The sequence below is a fragment of the Monopterus albus genome, unplaced genomic scaffold (assembly GCF_001952655.1).
Source record: "Monopterus albus unplaced genomic scaffold, M_albus_1.0 scaffold190.1, whole genome shotgun sequence".
Classification (NCBI taxonomy): Eukaryota; Metazoa; Chordata; class Actinopteri; order Synbranchiformes; family Synbranchidae; genus Monopterus; species Monopterus albus.
In genome coordinates this window covers 478,303-499,520 of record NW_018128070.1, presented here as the reverse complement: position 1 = coordinate 499,520, position 21,218 = coordinate 478,303, and the positions used below count along the sequence as shown (strand labels likewise).

Sequence of the window (21,218 nt, the reverse complement as noted above, 5' to 3'; positions counted from 1 at the left end):
GATAACTAGGTGAGAGGCTATGGTGATGTTTTATATTTCAAAAGCTGCATGTCAAAAAAGTTTGCAAACTCTGACATGTAGAGTTTTTGGATTCCTTGATTAGCTAAGATGACTTATGGAACCTGGACAAAGCCGTTGTGATGACACTTCCCTTAGGAATGCTGGAGCTGCTGCAGCGGTTGGCCGAAACAGGACGGTAAAACTCTGATGTGTGTGTTGGCTTTCTATGTGCCTTCCAGCTGTATTTTGTATTAGGAGACAAGAATACTTTTGAATATCCAAGCGAGCAAAGACAATTTAGTCCCAGAGTTCACAGTAAGGAGGTCCTACAGGAAACACTAGAGATGGATTGCAGGATGGAGTCTCTCCACCTCTCTCTTTCATCCTCTCTTCTCTGCGACTGTATACATTCCGTTCTGTGACACACATCTGTTTGCCTTGCTAATGGAGAGTTGTGCTGGTATAAAAGAGGTGGCAGGTTTTGTTTAGATAGGGTCACGGTAAAGTAAACCTCTGAGCTGGATTTAAATAAACCTCGGTGGAACGGTTTGCCATACGGGCCACATCGTGAGGAAGGAGGGAATAGTGATGAACGATCAAGAAAACAGAGACATGTTGAGGCACAGGGCTGTGCTGAGTGAGGAGCTCCAGAGACATAAACATAGGGCGATCTGGGTAATTCAATGAGGGGCGGATGTGGGAGTGAAAGTGTGTGTTGCAGGAGTCGGGGGGGTGAAGTCATCCCCCATTACCCAACAGGACAGAAGCTGGTGTATAGTTCCTGCAGTGTAGGCAGGGATCAGTAAGATCAAGCTGGAACACAGTATACAGAGCACAGTAAACCTGAAGGTTCATTTCCGACCCTGACAGCCAAGGGCCGACAGCCTGCAAGTGGAGCTGTGGAGTGTAAACAAACCAAATTCTGCCCTTGTCTAACGCAGCTCATCCCTCCGTCCCAGCATCCCCTCATCCCTCACTCCCCCAGCAGCTGTGGAATCAGCCGAGGTGAGCCAAGCCAAAACTGAGTCATCAGGAGGAAACTATCAAACAGGCAGAGACGGAGCGGTCAGATACTTGCCAGAGCCGCATGGAGGAGGCTTTTACCGCTTATCTGCTATTGTGAAAACAGGATGAAAACTCTCGGATGGTTTCTAGAAGTTTGCCTAAGTTTTCACACTGAGCACATTGATTTGTTCTAATGTGGTATTTTAGGGTGATTTGCTGTCATCTGAGGAAAACAGGACATTAACTGGTGTAGAGATGTCTGCCTGTTTGCTGCAGGTGTGTGGGTCAGCGCTGTCTTGATGTGCGTTGCATGTGCTTTTTGGGCTTAAAAGGCACACAGTTTACTACTCATGGGGAGTAGTGCAGCCTGTGAAAACAGCTATATAATTGTGTGTGTGGCTCAGGAGAGAGCTAAACTAAGTCCAAAGACTCGAGTATTTTGGTATGAACGCAGAGACTACACATTATTAACTGGAGTCCTGTTACACAAACTGGGGGAGGTGAGTTTGAAAGAAAGTTGAATTGACAGGGAGCTGTGGAGTGTAAACAAACCAAATTCAAAACATTAAATTCCATTAAAGAAAGTGTAGGATCCAGGGTTTTTATAACTTGATCTTTTAACGTGTCTCATTGTCACTTGTTCTCTTCTGCTTCCAATTTTAATTAGTTTTTGTCTTTTGCAAGTTCCCCAACTTTATTGAAGTGCAGTACTAATCCCTGGAGGACCTCTTTCAGACTTGTATTCAAATTCTGTAGGATTACAAACAAAACCAAATGGATCTCTTTGTAATTGTAGCTGCGCTGGGCTAACCTGGCAGTGATCATCCAAATGAAGGAGTGGGGGTTGAGGTAAGCAGACCTGAGAGGTGCTGGGGGATCAACAGCTGCTGTCCAGTGATGCATCTGTGTTGGGTATGGAGCAACACTTGTAGAGCTGTCGGGCACCACAGGGTTTGGCTGTCTGCCATCTTGGTATGCACTTTCAAGTGTTTACCAGCAAAAAACACATAGCTGCCAGTCTCAGAGACTCACTGTGTGAAGGTACGCAGATGTTGACACATACTTTACCTCAGGGTGGTGATATGATATGATGCGCAACGTGTCAGCGATTTCTGTGGCAGGCAATAATATGTGTTCTGGCAATGAGATGTGTTCATACAGTATGTGAATGAAGAACTGATCAGTGTGTTGCTGTGTGCACCCGTTGCTTTGTGTGTGGTTTAATTATTAAGCTTAATAATTGTTTCTGTACAAGTTTTAACCCATTTCAGTTTCAAACCTCTGTTCTCAGGTAGGCAGCAAATGTCCCACTTGTGGTTTGTTGCAACTTGTTCGACAGTGGTTGCAGAGTTGAAACACAAAATTCCAACTTTAGTTTTTAAGATGACAGTATGGAGATGAATGTATTTATACTGTATGCAGCCTGGTGGCAGCACAACAGTTTCAGTTTTTTTGGGTAAAAAGAAAGAAAGTTTTGAAAGTTTTAATGTTTAATCTGGAGAGAACAAAACAAGTCTCTTGATTCTCTCTGGCAGTTGTGACAAAGTACCAAAATGGAAATGGATGTTTTGTTCTATCTTGAACTTTGTACCAAACAATATTAGGCTTTGAGAAATGTGTGATTCAGCTTCTTTTCTTGGTTATTTGTCAGTGCTTGTTTTGAGTTCTGTCAGCCTTGAGACATTTACAAAGACTTCCTCAGTGAACATTTTGGAGCCATGCAGCTTTTAGCTCAGTGCGTTTAATGAGGTCTCCTTCGGGTGGGTCTGTTGAAAGATAGCCATCAACCACTGCCTTTCATTAAAGCTGCTGTTTAGATTAGCTGAGGAGGGAATGCATTCACATGACAGTATGCTGTAAAGGAACCAGTGCTCTTCCAAATCATGTCTCATTTTCTTTCTTTTCTTCTGTACAGCTGCACCGCAGTTCTTCCCTACCTTCCATCATCCTGTGCCAGTTGACGACAGACATGCCCAGGGACGTTATTTCTATGACACCTCCCCTGTGCCCCCTCTTCATGTGTAAGTCTTTTAACCTGGACACACACACACACAAGGTACTTTCACACCAGAGCAACTTCTTCATAGTTCATAGAACTGTTGGACCAAGTACACTCTTTTTGTGTGCCGGCACCACAGGAACTGAGAACAGTAATAGTTCTTAGAACCCCTTTTTAAGGGATGTTTCTTAGCTCCTACTTCAGGGTAGCTACTCTCCAAGCACAATAGGAACTCTGAGTTACTTTCGTGTATGTTGACTGCAGCACCCCTGACTGTCATTTTTAAAAAACTGGTAGCTGTGTAAACAATAGCAATCATTAGCCATCACCAGCGGCATGAGGAGCTGCAGTTTGCCAACAGTGGCTCATTATATAATTCATGTTAGCAACAAATAAAGCAAATGTGTTAACTGTTGTGAGCTTATTGGCTAATTGCTAACAGTCAGGGTTCTTTTAGTGTTACGTTACTTTTACCAGTGGGGTAGTTCCTAGAACTTAGTCCTTAGAACTACTTGGTCCAAAAGTGAAAAGTTCTTAACTGAGTGCACATTTGATTCAGCAGCATCACATGCATCATTGGCATACTCCTTGGTATTAACAGCTACAATCAAATCCCTAAACTCCCTTCCTTCCACCTGTGGGCGTGGAGCATCCTCCTCATAGGTGTTGGGTGCCCTCTCTTTGCCTTTCAGGATCAAAGGCCACAGTGCACCATGATCTGCATGTCAGAGACACACAAATGAACATGTGCCAGAGACATGGAAATGGGAGCGGGGAGAGGGGAGCCTGGGAGCGTGCGGTTCTCATAAGAGCAATGATCAAGGCCTGTCAGAAGAAGGAAGCAATGTCTCTGCTGATATCTAGCTGTCTCTGAACACACACTGACGGGCTCCTGACAGAGGAATTGTATACAACTAACCATCCTGTCTCATTCAATCTTAAGCATTTACTGGCTAACAGATATGAAAGAAGGTAAAACCATGGTGTGGTGCCTTATAAGTAAAAGTATTTATAAGCAGGGGAAGTTTTATTAGTTGTTTCTCTTGTCTGCTTCTGATGGTGTTGGCCAGGTCCGCGGAGAACCCTTAGCCTTCCCACTAGCATACACTCATGCACAAATTGCTGTTTTTTTCCTCCTCACTTTCGCTCACCGTCTTTCACTGCGTTTTTCCTTTCACTATCATTTGTATTCTTTGTGTCCAAACGGCGAGTACTCCAAGGAGACACTTCATCGTCCTTGCTGCACTTGTTTCCTAGCTGCAGACACGAAGGAAGCGATCACCGTGCGACGAGGACAAATTGGATGGGGCAGCTACTTGGGCCGCATTATGTTTGATATTCTTCATCATTATCAACTCCCCCTTTTCCTCCTCAGGAGTCATATCTCTCCCTAGCTGATGTGCCACTAAGCGTAATGAATTTTTTATGTCTCCCCTCCGCCTCCCCACCTCCGGCCCACCCCACCTCTCAACCCCTCATCTCTTGCTCAGGGGCTGCATCAGTGGAAAAACAGGGGTGGGGGAAGAGAGGTGAGGAAATAAAAAAGGGATGTGATTGATGCCCTGTGTCACTGCAAACAAAATGGCAAATATAATTTAGCATTTAGCTTATGCAGAGATAATGGGGTAAACCTGCGCCGGCAACACTGGCTTGAACAAACAGCCTGGCTTGTTATCCGTCAGGAGCGCTTTGGTACGATCTGGAGCACAGGTTAGAGAGGGAGAGGAGAGAAATGAGGAGGGGGTGGAGGGACAGAACGGAGCCAGAGAATTGAATTAAGGGGAGAAGTTAATGCAGTGCCGGTGTCTTCAGTCACTCTGTCCGGACAGGAGTTATCTGTGCGCTCGGTTTGCTGTCACTGGAGACACGGCCATGCTCTGCCACGCTACTTAAGGCCTATTTATCTAAGCCATTAAGCATAAAGCTGTTTAATATGACATGCTACACCGAGGGAAACGATTCGTCATTGTTATAAGACAGCTATTTAGCAGCTAGGCTTATTTAAATCAAGTCTTGCTGTCATACAAGTTATGCATGAACTTATGTGCAGAGTGATCTCTGCTTCTCAGTCTTTGCATTGGGAAGCAAGAATATTGCCTGCTTGATTAAAAAAGCAGGACTGAATTCCCCAGTGAACAGAAGCTCCCATCAGTTGCAATATTACAGCTGGCTCCAACCACCTGATGGTAAATTGAAGTTAATAACCCTCCCAGGTTCGGCTTTGTGCAAGTTTTAGCTGTGGCCAAACTTTATGACCTTAGAGTCGCAGCCAAAAAGTAAATGTCTCTGCAGACTTTAAAAGTGATGCATTCTGCTTGGTAATGTTACATGTAGCCAGCCCAACCAAATAGAGGCAGTCGACGTACAGTTGTCGCTTCAGGGAAGTGGAGGGCAGGAGGCGGCTTATGGAGAAATATTGAATTGTTTTAAGACAAGTTTTCCTCGGTGAACAGAATTAATCGTTATTAGCTCTCTCAAGGATATGCCTAAGTACACAGGCACTATTATTGCAGTACTTCCCCATGCAGCCTCTCATTACGGCCTGTAATTACAGTTGGGTTGGCCCTGCGGCAGTTCCATCAATCCAGCCAGCATTCCCCGCCACGCACACAAGCCAGTCACCACTGGGCATCCATGGCCGGAGAAAAACACTGCAAATGCCCAGCAGCTTGTTTCCTCTCTGCCACAATGACACATCCTCCATCCATACGTGGCAAATGAACAGAATCATATCCTATTACTGTGAAGGGCCTAATTGAAATATGTTTATTTATGGCCCCCATTTTCGAACAAGGAGCGAGCGCTAGCAGCGCAGCTAACGGGTTCCAGCAATATGAGGCGGTGGAATTAAATTAAAAGCTCATAAAATGAAATATGCTCTGTATTAGCTGTTTGACACTTAATTTGCCTTCAAATGAGCAGAGGAAATCACAAATTAACTGTCCTTTGTTTTTTCTCTCTTTACCTCACCTCCCCTATTAGGCAAGGGAGAGCGCAATTACAGACAGAGGCTAATCGTTTAGTTTATGAGTTCTTGTGGGGAAGGTACCAATGTGCCATTCAATATTACAGCCTTAGAGAGGGTAGGGGCCTCTGCTTTACTGAGGAACTTCTATATTCACATATGGCACTTTGCAAGAGTTTTAGCAACCCCAAATTGAGCTGCAATTGAAGCCAGCTAACAAGAAGCTCCTTCTGAATTTCTGTAACCTACAGATTAATCAAAGCCTTTATGACCTGTGCTGGTCCAAGATTAGCAAAACAGATTTTTTGTGCTGAAACTTTTTCTCTGAGTGGCCTTCTGGTCTGGAAACATCTGACCTCCAGCCTCTACAAAGAGAGAGAGCAAGCCCTTCGTGCTTCAGAGAAGATGCTCCTTGTTTAAATAAACACACTGATTGGTGAAGAGTAGGTTCTCTGTGGGAGCTCTGGTCCCCTCTGCCACCGCCATTGTGCGGGACTGGCTTAATGGGAGTTTAAGGGGAGGCCGGGGCCAAAAGAAGAGACCGCTCCTTTCATTCCAGCTTTATTGCCTGACCATGGTACATAGCAAAACAAAACAGCCCTCTCATGCAGCTCTGTGCCGGCTCCCTGTCACCCGGAGACCGCTCAGAACAAACAGAGGTATTCGTCACTAGTCAATTATCAGCATCAGAATTTACTCTGGAGTCCCAGACCCTTGCGCTGTGAATGGCACCATTAAAACAAGAAAACATTCTTTTGAGATAAGTGACTCAACCTTTTGTGCAGTTACTGTGTGGATTTAGGAAAGACTCATCCAAATGGACGGAGTTAATAGTTTTCATTGTTGTACCAAGAACACCTTCAGCTTTGACATGTTGCTTTTTCAATTTGGTTGTGCATTTATGAGAAATATCTAAACTAATTTTCTGAACTTAACATTTAAGTGAAGTAAAACCAAAAATAGTCCAGACACGAATTAGATGAAATACTCTGTACTCTCTCTTCTCACATATGGAAGGTCTGTCACATGGATTTAGAAAAATGCAAAAAAAGTTGTTTGATTAAAAAAAAAAAACTTCTCCATGTGATTGAATCAAACCGTGGCCTGTGTTCTGTCAGTGTGGAGGTTGGGGGTGTGTTTCTGTGTGTTAATGGACTTAAGGGGTGTGTGAGCTGTCGTTTTATGATACTGAAAGGAGTGAATCACCTCGTTACCTTCAGATTTATTTCCTGTAGGCATCCGAGATTGTTGCTGATTTCACCGTGTTTCTGTACATCATCTCCTACTGTACGTCCTTCCCTTTTGCTGTCCCCTGCCTTTGGCAGAGAGGCTTTTTTATGTGTGCTATGTTGTTTTGTTATTTACATAAACTGTTGTCAGAGCACCTGGTCTGGGCATAGCGGAGCGGCGCATTGCTTAGCATAAAGAGCACAGTCTTATCTCAGCACCTTCTTCCAGATGGGACGAGGTTGAGTATTGTAACTAGCATACAGACACACACACACACACACATACTGCCAAATAAAACAAAGACAAAGGTGTCTAGTGTGGCTTTCATAGCAGCCGTATGACTTCATCAGTGTGTATTTATGGTGGGATTTGACTTTGCTGTGTCAACAGCTCATTTAATAGTGGATATTTGGTCTCAGGCTGGACTAATTCTACTGCACATATGACACAGTAGCAGGTAATTATAAATTTTTGGAATATAACACAGGCAAGATTTGATCATATGCACATATGAATATCATATAGACTAAAACAATGTGAAGTGAAGCTGTAAATTCCATTAAGAATTGATGAGTGTTTCATAATCACATCTGATCACCATCAGATTACCCACATGTGCCTGCTGTCACTGATAAGCAGGGCGGAGAGACAAAGGCCACTTTCTCCATCTTCCTCTCTAACTGTCTAAAACCCCAGTCTTCATAGTCGCTGGCTTCATGATTAATGGTGTTTATTCTTGACAGAAGGCTCCTTTATTTATCTGCATTGCAGTTTCACTGATACTATCAGTCACCTGAATGAAAAATATTCAGTCATACCAATTTTGCAGTATAATTGAGTAGAGTCACATCCTTTCAGTTCTTCCCCCCTCGCTCTCCTCTCTCGCTCTATCTGGCGGCCTTATCATCGCCACAGTAATTTTCGCGCTGCGTTGTTTGATATGGAGAGGCTGGCTTTAGCCACATTTGACATAAAGCCTCTTCAATTTTCACTGAAGAAAAAAGAAAGTTGTGCACCACTCTGTGAAAATGTGCGAGGAAGGGAAAGTACCCCCCCGCCCCCCAGCCCCTTTTTTTTCTGAGGCAATTTCAGGATTTGGAGAGAAAGGAGATAAATGCCTAAGCAGAAATGTGGGCAGAGTGAAGTTACAGGATATCAATTTTTTTGTAATACGCCAGTTCCAGAAGCCTAAATGGGCAGTGTAGTCTCTTTTTCTTTTCAGCCTGCGCTCAGGACCATGACATTTTGAAGGCACCTGTTTATTTAGAGAGTGATGGATCCAGCAGGTTTGGAGGTGGGGGGTGGGAGGTGAGGAGGGGGAGGGGAAAAACAAGTTTGGCACAGCAGATATTTGACAAGGCCTGTAAAGGTTTTAGGGTTGAGTCATTACCCGTGGAGATCTGTTAAGACGTGTTCCAAAACTCTACTTAGCAGGCTCGGATTACGTACGCAGAGGCTGCTGCAGGCCCTGTGTGTGCATTTCTTCTTAAATATCACAGGCAGGTTTTAATGCTCTTTTTGCTCCTTGCTGAATGGTTTATTGCTGATTTAGTACGTCTTAAAAGCAAATGGTAATCTCATCTAAAGAAAAGACTCCATTTGCACCGAACGCTTTATATAAATCAAACCCTCATTTGTTCAACAAATGCTATTCATTGTACTATCTTCAATGTTGGTCCCTGGTTGAATTTAATTTTAGGGTCCATTAAAATATCTTTGAAAAAGGTACATTCTGATAAAGAAAGGAATACATTAATCTCTAATACAAGGCCTGTGAATTTGCACATGTAACACATTAGAGGATTTGATTTTTTATACACAAGTCATTTGCCCCCTCTTCATGTTTGAGATCTCAATTTGTAGCTCTCCCATGGAGCACAATGGAGAACCAGGTCTGAGGGGAAGAGATAACAGGCAGGTGCCAACAGCTCTTCATGCACGCGCGTACACACGCACACCCCTGAGCACATCTGTTTATTTAATGTTTTTTTTTTGCAGTTCATTTTTTTATCTAAATGTTTCTTAAATATGGACTATATTGTTTGCATTAAAATTGTGCTAAAAGATGACATGAAGTGAATTGGGGTGAGTGTAGAGGATGCCAAGGATAGAGTTAGGTGGAAACAGATGATTCGCTGTGGCGACCCCTAACGGGAACAGCCGAAAGAAGAAGAAGAAGAAGATTGTTTGCATTAAAATACACATTTTGCAGGTTTGCTATTACACTTTTTCATCTTAGAATTTTAGTAACTAATTGTTTGCAAAATAAGGATTTTAGTAAACCATCAAATTAGATTAAATACTATAGTCTATAAGATGTTGTGGTTGTATAATGAAAGCAGCCCATCACACTTCCCCAGAGCCCAAGGTGGCGTATTCATATTGCTTTTTGTATCAGATATTCAGTCCAGAAATCCCAAAATGGTTTTTACAAAATATATGAGAAATGTAGTAAATTCTCACACTGAGGAAACCAGGGAGAATCTTTCGTATGTTGCTTGAAAATGACTAACATGATTAATCATTTATAAAGGCAGCTCCTACATTCATTTTGTCTATTGGCTAATTATTAGCTCAGTGAGCGTTTCAGCTCCACTTCCAAATATCAAACAAACCTTAAATAACATTTAATCTGTGTGATGTCTTATGTTCATGAAGAACAAATAAACAAAAGCTTATAGCAGCGTCAGCTGTAGCTTATTTGATGGGTGTGGCGGACTAACACTTTTATGAGCCGTGCCGCTTCTTAATCGGCTTTGTAAAGGACCCTCCTTTCATTGAATGGCTGCTTGTTAGTGAGCAGCAGTGATTGTCAGGATATTACCTAGCGACACCTCACATCATCTCCACAACCTCAGGCAGCCGCTGTGCTGACGTGTGCTTCTCTTCACAAACAGTGGCATTTGACAGAACAACCTCCCTTTAGAAGAAGCTGTCATTTACAGTGTTCTACAGTACTGATTTTAAAAATGAAATATCCTGGTTCTCACCCGATGCACAAGAGTCGGTTTTAGTTCAAGAAACTGAGAGACAGTTTTCAGCTGGTACGACTCAGCCCGTCCCCTACAGACTGTTGATGTGTGGAAATGTGGAATTTCCATTACTCTGATCTCTGGGCTCTGGGCCCCCGACCCTGCGATCCCACTCTGGGGGCCAGTTACAGCAAGTAACGAGTCCAAGGGAACAGGGTCATAAATCCTCGCCAGCCCTCCTCATTTTCCATCCTTCCTCTGTCTCTCTCTTTCCTTTCCTCCCCCTCTCCCCTTCACCCTTTTCTCTCCTAGTTGAGCCTTCAATAAATAATATCTAACAATGTAAATGATTACCACATATGAGTCCTAAAATACCTTTACTGGAGCCGAGGCTCTGCTAAAGACCATTTACATATAGTTTTAATGTAGGAGGTAACCGCCTCTCTTACAGCTCCTGCACCTCTTCTCTTCCCTTTTCCTCTTTATCCTTTATATCACTGAAAATTTTACTCCTTTCCACTTTCCTCACCAATGAAAATTAATTCATATCACATAATGCGATTCTATTCTCTCAGCCTTGTTATCTCTCTTATCAGATGTGGCGTCCATTACATCTGATAGCGTGAGAAAGAAGAGTTTCATCTAATAAGGTCGTTTAGATTTTGGAATGAGCCAAAAGGAAGCTTTCGTACTTATGTGCCCCATGATACTTAACTTTTTTTGAGAAAGGGTCAGTTTGTGAAGTTTTTCTGGAGGGAGCGGCACAGATATGTGCAGCCATGCACACAGCTTCAGTGTGACCGCACGTGTAAGAATGCAGGGTTTTTGTTGTGTGTCCATCATCTCTTTGACATCTCTCTGAGTGATCTCATAGGAGTTAGTAATGAAAATTTACTTTACGGGATTAAACAACTTGGGAAACTTCTTGTCTTGTTTATAGAGCCAAAGGGAAAAGTAAATGCTTCCCTACCATTCGTATCAGTTTTGTTTCACTTAAGTAGCAGATTTATGAAACATCCTCCTTTGGGTATATCCAAAATTTGTGTAGGTCTGTGTTTAAGCCTCCCAAAGCTTCATCAAGCCTGAGCGTGGCACCACCGCGCACTCAGCCTCTCATGATTAACTATCAAGGAACTGCACTTGACATTTTATTAGTCCAACAAGATGGATGAAACGGCCAGAATAAAGCAGGCTGTGTCTGTTCACGTTCCCACCAGCGCTTGCCTTTCTTCTGTCCAGCTTTTCTTTGTCCCATCCTCTATGAAAAGTATGTATTAGGAAAACGTGATGGATTTCATTCTGAAAAGGAGAAGGAAACACATACTTTTGTGTCTTGCACCTGATGCTGCTGTTCCTCTCCTGCGTGTCAGCCCTCCCGCCCTCCCTCCTCTTCTTCCTGACCCCCTTTTTTCTCTACTTCTACCTCTGATGTATGTCTGAAGGATTAGCCATCTCCAGCAGTGTGTCTCTGCTGTCTTGTAGCGCTGTGTATTGTTTGTGATTTGCTCAGGCCCATCCATGTGGCTGCTTATTTCAGAAGCCCAGTGTGATGTGGTGAATTGAGGAGGGGGATCATGCAGAGCCGTCTCATGGATCCATGCTGCTTCTCGCAGCCCTGGGCCACACTCATTCTCCTTACCGGCTCACCTAAGATGGTCCGTGCACACACAGACATGCACGATCATTACCTGACTTGTCAGGGAGTGGAGGTGATGGGCTGTGGAACCTGAACCCAGTTTAGCTGCAGGCATCAGCTGAGTTTTTGTGTAAAGGCATCAGGGCCATCGAGGCACTACTTGAGAGGGAAAGGAAAAAGAGATGTGCTTCCTCCTTGTTTTCAGAAGTTTAACACTTCAACACCCAGGAGTCCCCTCCTGTCTTCTCTCTAGCCTGAGGCATGCCAGAGGAACTCAAAACACTGACTGAGAGCAGCACTAATTTCACCGGTGCTTGCTTTGAAAAAAGCAGCAATCAAGTGCATAATTTGCAGTGGAGATGAAGGTTGAATGTTCCATGCAGTGCGATCACTCTCTTTGTAAAAGGCAAAAATCAAGCATGGGAGAGGATAAAAAAAGAACAAAAAATCTTCTTTTCAGTCTCATGTTTGTATCCTGATTCCAGGCCCCTTGAAATTACAGGAAAAAAGGCAGGCTCATTTTGTGTAATTTCACTTTTATGTTTTCATTTTCTTGCTATATATTCTGTTCATTAGTTTTGGTAGGCATTCTTATCTCAGTGGCTGAAATTACATTTAATTGCTGTGTGAAAACGTGATTTTTGAGACTTCCTGTGAAAGAAACTCCTGCTGCCTGTCATAGCCAAACATGAACTTTTCAAAACAACAGCTGTGTTCGGTTGTAAAGCTGAACCAACAGGAGAAATGTAAAGATACGATTCTGCCTTTTTGATAATCCCCTGACTTTGTAGATGGATTGACAAGGAGCCTTGATCCTAAACAACAATCTTTTTTTCACGTGTGTCACACCTTCAGCTGGTTCACACAGGCAGCAGTTACAACCTCTGACATCTGGGCCCGTATGTTAAGACTTGAGCTCGTCACACTTTGTGACTCTTGTTGATAATAAACATATCGCTCCAGTCGAGTGTGGAAGTGTTGTGTGCTCACAGGGATGTAGCGTATAGCTTCCTGGAAGAAGAAGTGCATGTGTGTGCTCTGTCTTTCTGGTCGACAACACAAGCGTGACTGAACACACGGGAAGGAGACGGAGAAAATGAAGGAGAGTTCTGGGTACTCAAGTGGACTTCAAGTGTGTGTTTGTGTGAACTGTTTAGGAATGTCTGGCATGCCTCCAGAGGTATCCCACAGAAAGGGAATCCTGCTTGATGTGACCATGAATAGGAAGCCTTCCCCACCCCATGACCCCACCCAGCCCTTTGATGTCAGGGGGTCACGCAGTGACCTCGCAGCTCTCAGGGGGGACATAGTTACCCTGAGAGCCTGGCAACCTCACCATGCCCTCCCAGGCCCACAGTCGGAAGAAAAGCTTAAAGCAGAGAGGAGGAAGTTCAGATTATATGGACAACAAACTCTAACAGTAGAGCCTCAGAGAAAAGCCCTTTATTTAAATGCACTACTTGAGTAAGTGTCCATTTAAAATATGCACGCTAAAGTAGATCTACGCAACATCTATTTTGTTAAGGTGGCTTTGAGCTGACACCAGCTAAGTTGTTTTGGTCTGCTCTAAGAGGGTGAAAGTCTTAGAGCATCCTCAGTGTTTATTGCTCTTCTTTCAATGACACGTTGTACTAGCCCCAGCTTGTGACTCTCATGTATTATATGCACTCAAGTCACAGAGATAATCTGCTGTTAATATGCAAAATTGAGACACAGCGAATGTTTCATAACACAAAAATATTCCGGTCTGGTCCAGGAAAAGTATAATTTAATCAGTTCCTCTGTTAAAGGAAAGTTGGCGACAGGAACTGTTGTTGTCTCTCTTACTTTTTTGGTGAAAGCTGAGCATGAATGTAACCTATTAATATTATTACTATTGAATTATTGAAAATTAAGTGAAATTATTATTGAAATTGTTTCAATAATGAAGTTGAAGCACTTTCACACAAAGCCAGAATGACGGCGTCTTTTCCTGTTGCCATCTTTGCTTAACTGAAAAGAAACTGTATGACCAGAGAAAGTGATTAAAATTATATTTTTTTCTGGACTGGACTGCATTATTTGTGATTCAGCTTCATTAGTAGAGTTTATGAGGATTCGGGAAATATCTTCAGAATTTGGTTGAGTGTTATGAAACACAATTCTCAATTTCACACGCTAACAGAAGATTATCTATGTGACTTGAGTGTGTGAAGTACATGAGAGTCACACACTAGGGCTAGTGGCATACAACCGTTTAATGTTGTGCAATGGTGCTATCAACAGGTGAAATCCATCACTGAACTATAAATCAAAACTTGTGCTGCAGGTGTCTGTGGTGAAACTCCTGTTAACCCCTTGTGTCAACCACACATCCAACTGTCAACACTTGACAGTTCCTAAAAATACTCATTATAAGGGGAAAGTCCGAGCTTCTCCAGTTCATTACAGCTGAGCAAACCTCAGCTGACAGTATTGAATACTCTCAGGTAACCACAAATGCCACCTGCCAGCAGTAATTTAAGGCTGTTAGCACTGAGACCCTTTCATCAAATTACTCAGCTGTTTGACAACAGAAACGGAGAAATGTCAGTGACAGTTCCTGTACTGTGTCGTCAGCTGCGCAGGAAACAAAACAATCAGAGAAAGCTGAGCTCTTAAAACAGTGCTGTAAAGCAGACGTACAGTATGTCGGTCATGTTGCTGAAAGATTGATGACATGACAACCATGTGTCAACATTTTAAAATCTCTACACGCCATGTGCATCACACCTGTTTTACTCTCGAGCTACAAGCATTTTAAATAGCCTCATTCCATAGGTAGGAACTGTTGTCTTAGTGTGGACGTATTTTTGAATGTAACTACCTTTTGCGTGGGTGGGTTAGTTAGGTTTGACAAATTATATTTGGATGTGAATATGAAGCAAAGTTCAGTTCAAACTGCTCTGTAATTTTCACTACTGATGTGGAAAATGAAGTCAATGCTTCACTGGAAGAACATAATGAAGACTTTCCCACTGAATCATTAAGAACCCAGAATATATGTACCTCTCACTGTTTGTCTCTCAGTCTCTGTTTTCTACCTCTCTTTGTCTCGGATCCTTTCCTCTCTCCTTGGTTCTCAGCTGGCTCTGTTCCTGTGGCTCTTTGATCTCGGTGAAAGGGTTTGGAGCTTTAAAGCGCCTCTGTTTCCGCTGTCAGGAGCTCCTCTCTGGTTTAGACTTTCACAGTGGTGGCAGCCTTGTGCTGTGGTTGGGTGAGTCGGAGGCTGGCGGTGCAGCGGGGCACAGGTTTCTATGAGGCGGAGAGCTGGGGGGGAATGGGTGTGTGATGCTGTCAACTCCGGTCAGGAGAGGATGTGACACCTGACTGAGCCCAGTTCCGTCACCTACACGGCCCCTTGTAGCCACAGGCTCAAGAGAATTGAATCTACATGGGTTTGACCTGCACATGTAATTTTTGTAGTATCTCTTCTTGCACTAGATTTCATATACAGTACATGAAAGCACCATTTTTAAAGTGTTGTGGACTTTTTATTGTGACAGTGTCATGCCATGTGTTTTTGGTGGTGTTGCATCCCTGTTACCTACAGTGAAGGGTAATATGTTATGCATTTGTTACTGTTGATCCCACAAATAAATGTATGGAATAAAAACTGTTCCCCTGCAAAAAGTTAAACCTGGTCCATGAATGTTCAGTTGTTACAGTATTTAATTTGGACTCGGCAGTTTTCTCTGTCCTTCTGCAAAGTACACATCAAGACGTTTTCGTTCCATGTGCAACCATTTCATGCTTGAGCTCAAACTATTTTGCAAAGCACAGCTCCTGTTTTAGCAGACCGCAGTGTCAATGCCACTGGGCCTAACCGCTGCACCACAATGATAGCTTCTGTCCAGTGAAGTCATCAGCTTTCACTGCAGCTGTGTGCTTCTACTGCAGCTTTCACCCCCGACAAAAAAAATATTAGTGTTGATATAACCTTGTTCCAAACAAAGACCCAAGGCTTGTCTACATGAACACACATCTCTCCATAAAACCTCAGCCTTTCAGGGGCATATTTACACTCAGCAAGTGTATATTCATCTGATAAAATAAGAAGTTTAAATCCCCAGACTGCCTCGTGTAAACATGTGATGTCCTTAAAGAGGTGCTGGCTGGTTTTAGCAAGGTCACGCTAAAGGAAATGGCTTCCATATGTCAGGAGTCCAGGCTTTCCTTGTGCCCAGGTTGTTTTCTTTCAGAGTTAATAGAAATTGTAAACATACAAAGAGAAGTAGAAGAGTGTAGGAAACCTCTTCTGTCTGCTAAGAAGAAGGCTCAAACCCTGCAGTACAGCTTTGATGTAAATCTCAAATCAGGTTTAACTAAGACCTGCTCCTCTGACACACACCTCCTTGCACATGAGCACACATACAGAGCAAACATTCCTGCACACACCCATTGCCAGATGACTTCCTTTCGTAATGTTGAATTAACGTGTCCTGGCAGATGCTAAGACGATCACAGGCCTGCAGAGAGCATGGAGGACTGGACACTCACACCACCCTCCTCCAAACCACCCATCTCTCTGCTGTCATCCTCAAATCCCCCCACACCTGGCTCCGCACCCCTTCAGACTTCTTTTTGTCTCCTCCTCCCTCTCTGCTCAAACTCTTCAGCGTCCGCCCTTACCTCCCAATTCTTTGTTCATATCTTCTTACTCACCCTCCTCCTCCTCCTCCTCCTCCTCTCGACTACTGTTCATACTCTACTGGCAGTCCTTTTTTCCCTTTTCACCTTTCACCTGAAACATCCTTCTTCCTCCATCTTCTTACCAGTCTACACATGTGTTTGTTTTTCTTTTTCTCTTTTTTCGACCATCTCTTTAACACTGCCTGCCAGAAGGGCCTATTCATGAAGTTAATTAGAAAAACAAAGCAAGTAGAGGCATTTAGCCAGGGTCGGTGTAGAGAGACGCAGCCAATGCATGGCAGGGTTAATCGGTGTCTGGCTCTTCTCCGACAAGCCAGGGCCAGATGAGGCAAAACGCCATGAAATGATTCTACCTTTCCTCTTTGGTGTTTATGTCATATGTGGCCATTTCAGTGGCACACACACATTGCAATTAAGTGAAATGGTTTGCATCTGGAAATACGACTTTAAGAGTTGTGTATAATAATGTCATGTGGAGGAAATAGTTGAAACATTTGTGCTTCTGTGCAGATTTTTCATTTGTTGCCTTCTTTCATTACAGAGTTTTTTGTTTGTTTTTTTTAGTTGCATGTGTATATGAGTGTGCATGTGTCAGATATGAGCCGTGTGACATCAAAGTGAGCCACTATGCAGCTGTGTTGTGATGTGTGGAAATGAGGCATGTAATGGTGGCATTTGGGCATGTGTCTTGCTTATCGTAAACATACTCTCACATGCACCCACCTCTTTTGACGTGCACAGCTGCCCTCAGTATAATCTGCTAGATATGGAGGACATCAGCTAGTTCTCATCTTTTTTTGACAGCAGACATGCAGAAACTCACTGATCAACTGAAGGTGAATGCAGTTGTTGTGTTGCATCTATAATCCTTGCATCTATCACCTTTAACAGCCTTAACATCACTGAGACATTTTGTCACATAGCTGAACACAGGGAAAACCTTGAAAATCATTCCACAGTCCCTTTGAGCTAATTACAGAAAGTGGCTGTGTACACACACCTGTGTGTTCCTGTGTCTGTCCTCCTGTGTGTTGTGTTTCTGCTCCTCTGTGCTCATTATGGGCCCTGTGCCTGAGCTCTTTCATTAGGTGGGCTGTGAAGTGAAGGGATGAAGGGGGCCAGTAGGGGATCAGGGGATGGGGCAGAGGTTGTAATTGGGCTGTTCCGCTCCCTGGCCTTGCTCAAGGTTACTGAGAGTCAAATTCTGGGCCAGGTCTCTCACTCTTTTTTCCCCTTTCTCTCATCTTTTCCCACCCTTTCTCATCTCTCCTCCTCCTTCTCACCTCCCTCTTAAACCCCCACCTCTTCCTCCATCTTTCGCTCATCCACTCCTGCTCCTGGGCTCTTTTGTCACAGTAGACTGGTCCACTGGGGAGCCACAGTGAAGTGGAGGGGCTAATTCAGTCTAATCTCTTAGCCCGTTAATGTCTAGCTGATATGTGGATTTCTCCACATCCCTGGGGGAGGGCTTTTGTGGGGAAGGCCATCATTATGAAGTTTTCTAGCCCTCCTAGCCAATTATAAGAGGGGAGGCATTAGTTCATCGTAAACTTGGCTCCTAAGAAGTTTTCCTGATTGTTCTCAACTTTATTTCATATCTCATACTATAGAGACAGTTCATAGTAAAGGTTTTTGATAAAAAGAATAGCCTGATAGAGCTCATTTTTTCTAAATCAAAAAGGACTGGGGCGGATCTAGAAAATTTTGGACGGGGTGGCCAAGCTGGGGCACAGACTCAGAGAAGGGTGGCACATTTTAAATATATGTAAAAAGTAAATTTAACCCATATTTATATGAAGTAATAAACCATACATTGTTAAAATGAGACATACACAGTGCTCCTTATTTACTCCTGGCCAGGGACGTTGCTGCTGCACAGCGGTTCCCCCCAATGAGGTTGAACATGCAAAGTACTCCATGACAACACGACTGGAGATATGAATGCAAATATCACGCTGCATGCATGATTTAAAATATGAAACACCAGTCAAGTATTAGTTGTATTTAAGGTCATTTTTTGTTTTTCATTTTTCATTCATTAATACTAACAAGCATCACATTTTGACTCTGGCAGGGGTGGCCAATCAGATTCTGGGGGGGGCGGGCACCCCCTGGATCTGCCTGTGAGAAAAGACTGTGCATCTTGTGTGAGACTTGCAGATGGAATTTGTACCATTTTTGTATCCGTCATGTGCACTTCTGTACATGGTTTCTGACTAACGTGGTGCAGTGCTGCTTGTCTGGTGCTGGCCAGCGGTGAGCTTGGTCTAAAGTTTCCCTCTGATTAAGATGCAGTGGTGAAAGCTGCCTTTGATCTGAGGAAATGTCTGTGTAGGGAGCAGCTGGAATGCAACGCTCTTCTCTCTGCCTTACAGATGGAGGGAGAGAGAGAGTGTCATAGTCCATTCATCTGGCCTTGCCACTACCAGTCTACCCACGGTAGTAAAATCAGGATGTTCAGAGCCTGTCAGGCCTAATGAACCGACCCTGATGTTCCTCCTAGAACTGTGGTGACAACTGAATTCTTTATGTTGTATTTACACAAAGTATGAGCTTAGTCAAATCACATGATGTTACTGCTCCATGTGCTGTAACTAATCTGATTTCTGCTGGGTTCCATTTTAACCAAACTTCTTTCCTACTTGAAATCACACATTTTCTTCAGGAAATGCATGATTGCTTTAAGCTTTGTTTAGCTTTTGCAACACATTTAACATAAGCCTTCATGTTTTTTTCTGTATTCTTTTCTTTGTGTCTCTGCAGGCCCCCTGCGCTGGCGGGCAGTCCAGCTTTCCCTGACTTCCCTCTCATCCGGATCTCACCCCAGCGGAACCCCTCAGTGGGGGCGGAGTCACCGTTTCACCCTCCACACCCCTACATCAACCCATACATGGACTACATCCGCTCAATCCACAGCAGCCCCTCCATCTCTGTTCTGCCAGCCACCCGGGGCCTCAGCCCTGCAGATGGTGAATAACATACACTGTCTTGCAAAGCGTGATGTATAGACTTGTGACACAAATGCACACTCGGCACACACGTGAACATCTGCACACAATCCCAGTGAAACGTAAAAGGATGATAAAACCTCAATAGACCCTTAAATTGGAATTGATTAGTGAGATTCCTTTGCTATTAGGAGGGATCTTGATTGGCTGTATCAGTTTAATTCCTATTTGAGGTTGGAAGAGGTGAGAGGCAACTAGATCCATCTCTATTAAGACCCAGGGGTTGGTGAGATGTTATCTGAGCAAGGGAGCCGGTGGATGGGAGTATTATGAGTGCGCTGCGATCCCTGTGGGTGGGGGTGCAGGTTGGAGCGAGGCTAATCCTTTTGATCTGTGAGTCATGTCAGAGACCTCTGGAGGATGCATCAGTGAGCAGCAGGGTCACGTACAGTTACACCGCACACACCGAGGGAGGCTCGCATTGAAGTTCAGGGTGGGGTGGTGGTGAGGGAGGATGAGGGCTGGGTGGGGGAGTTGTTATGGTGTCTAGAGGGAGCATTTGTTTCCTGAGATCCCAAGATGGATTTGGATGGGAAAATCAATTAAAGTGACCACAGCACTGCCAGTTACATTATATCTAAAATATAGGTGCAAATATCAATATTATAAATGTATACATATAATAAATATGTTTTTAGCAGAAGTTGGTTCATTGCTTTTTGGAAAATTAAGATTTTTGATAATATTGATGGCTAATTAAGTCTCATATTAAGCATAAAGTGTCACAGAATGAATGTGTCTTGATTTTCAAATGTGAAAAGTTTTCTAAATTGAATGTCTTTGACCTGTTGGTTGGACAAAAACAAGGAATATGAGGATATCACCTTGGGCTTTAGGAAACAGTTAACTGCCAACATAATCAAAAGATGATTCAACAATGAAAAAATCTTTAGTTGCAGCACTTGAATGTAATGTTTTCCAAGTTTTTAATTATACAACATGATAATTCAAACTACTGCAGTGTTGTGTAATGAAATGGCTTATTTGCCACAAATCTGCGTTCATCTTAAAGGACTTGAAATGGCCTGATGATCTGTTACGGCCCTTATGTGCGCACCCATCAACCACTTTAGCGACAGAAACCCACTTCAGGTCCCCACCTTGTGTTGAAGTGCATTTCTGACATGGCAGTTCCCTTAACACCAGCACATTGGACTTCATCTCATCCAAGAGGCTCTGCTCCTCTCAGGAAGCTGAAACAGTTTCCCCACTGGTTTTTCATTACCACAGCATGTGCACCGGTTTGCTTTAAATCGAAAGAGTTCCTCCAACTACCATTTGTTCCCCTTTCACTTCATAATGCTGTGGATTGGGAATGAGGCACCTAATTACTCCTTTAATCAATCTGGTGATTAATTAACCCATCAGCTTTTGTGTTGTTAGTAGCCTATATCACACTTACAGCGAGCCTCCTTCTTCAGTGTGCACAGGTTTTTTCTTCTAAAAAGTGCATTTGAATAATGATGATTTAATTAAGAGAATATTATGGAGATTTAAACTGGGTGGGATTAATACCACCCTCCTGCTGCCACACGTTTGCTTTCACTTTTTTTGGCTCCTCACTCACAATATTTCTCTCTTTTTCTATGTGAATTGGGTTTTCAGAAGTAGGCTCACCCCTGATCCTATTGTTGTGCTGAAGGAGGACCCGGTGGCTCACTGAGTCCTGAGGCACAGCTCTGCCTTCTCTACGTCAAGCGCCACACTGACCACCCCCCCCCCCCACCCCCCC

The 21,218-nt window shown here is 43.5% G+C and overlaps 1 protein-coding gene across 1 annotated transcript in view; it reads left to right on the top strand.

Moving 5' to 3' along the window:
* The window catches only part of gli3 (GLI family zinc finger 3), a 94,714-nt gene that overhangs the window by 45,982 nt on the left and 27,514 nt on the right, over positions 1 to 21,218 (top strand). The window contains 2 exon segments of the mRNA XM_020617505.1: positions 2,921 to 3,026; positions 19,242 to 19,447. Coding sequence (XP_020473161.1) covers positions 2,921 to 3,026; positions 19,242 to 19,447 — 312 coding nt within the window.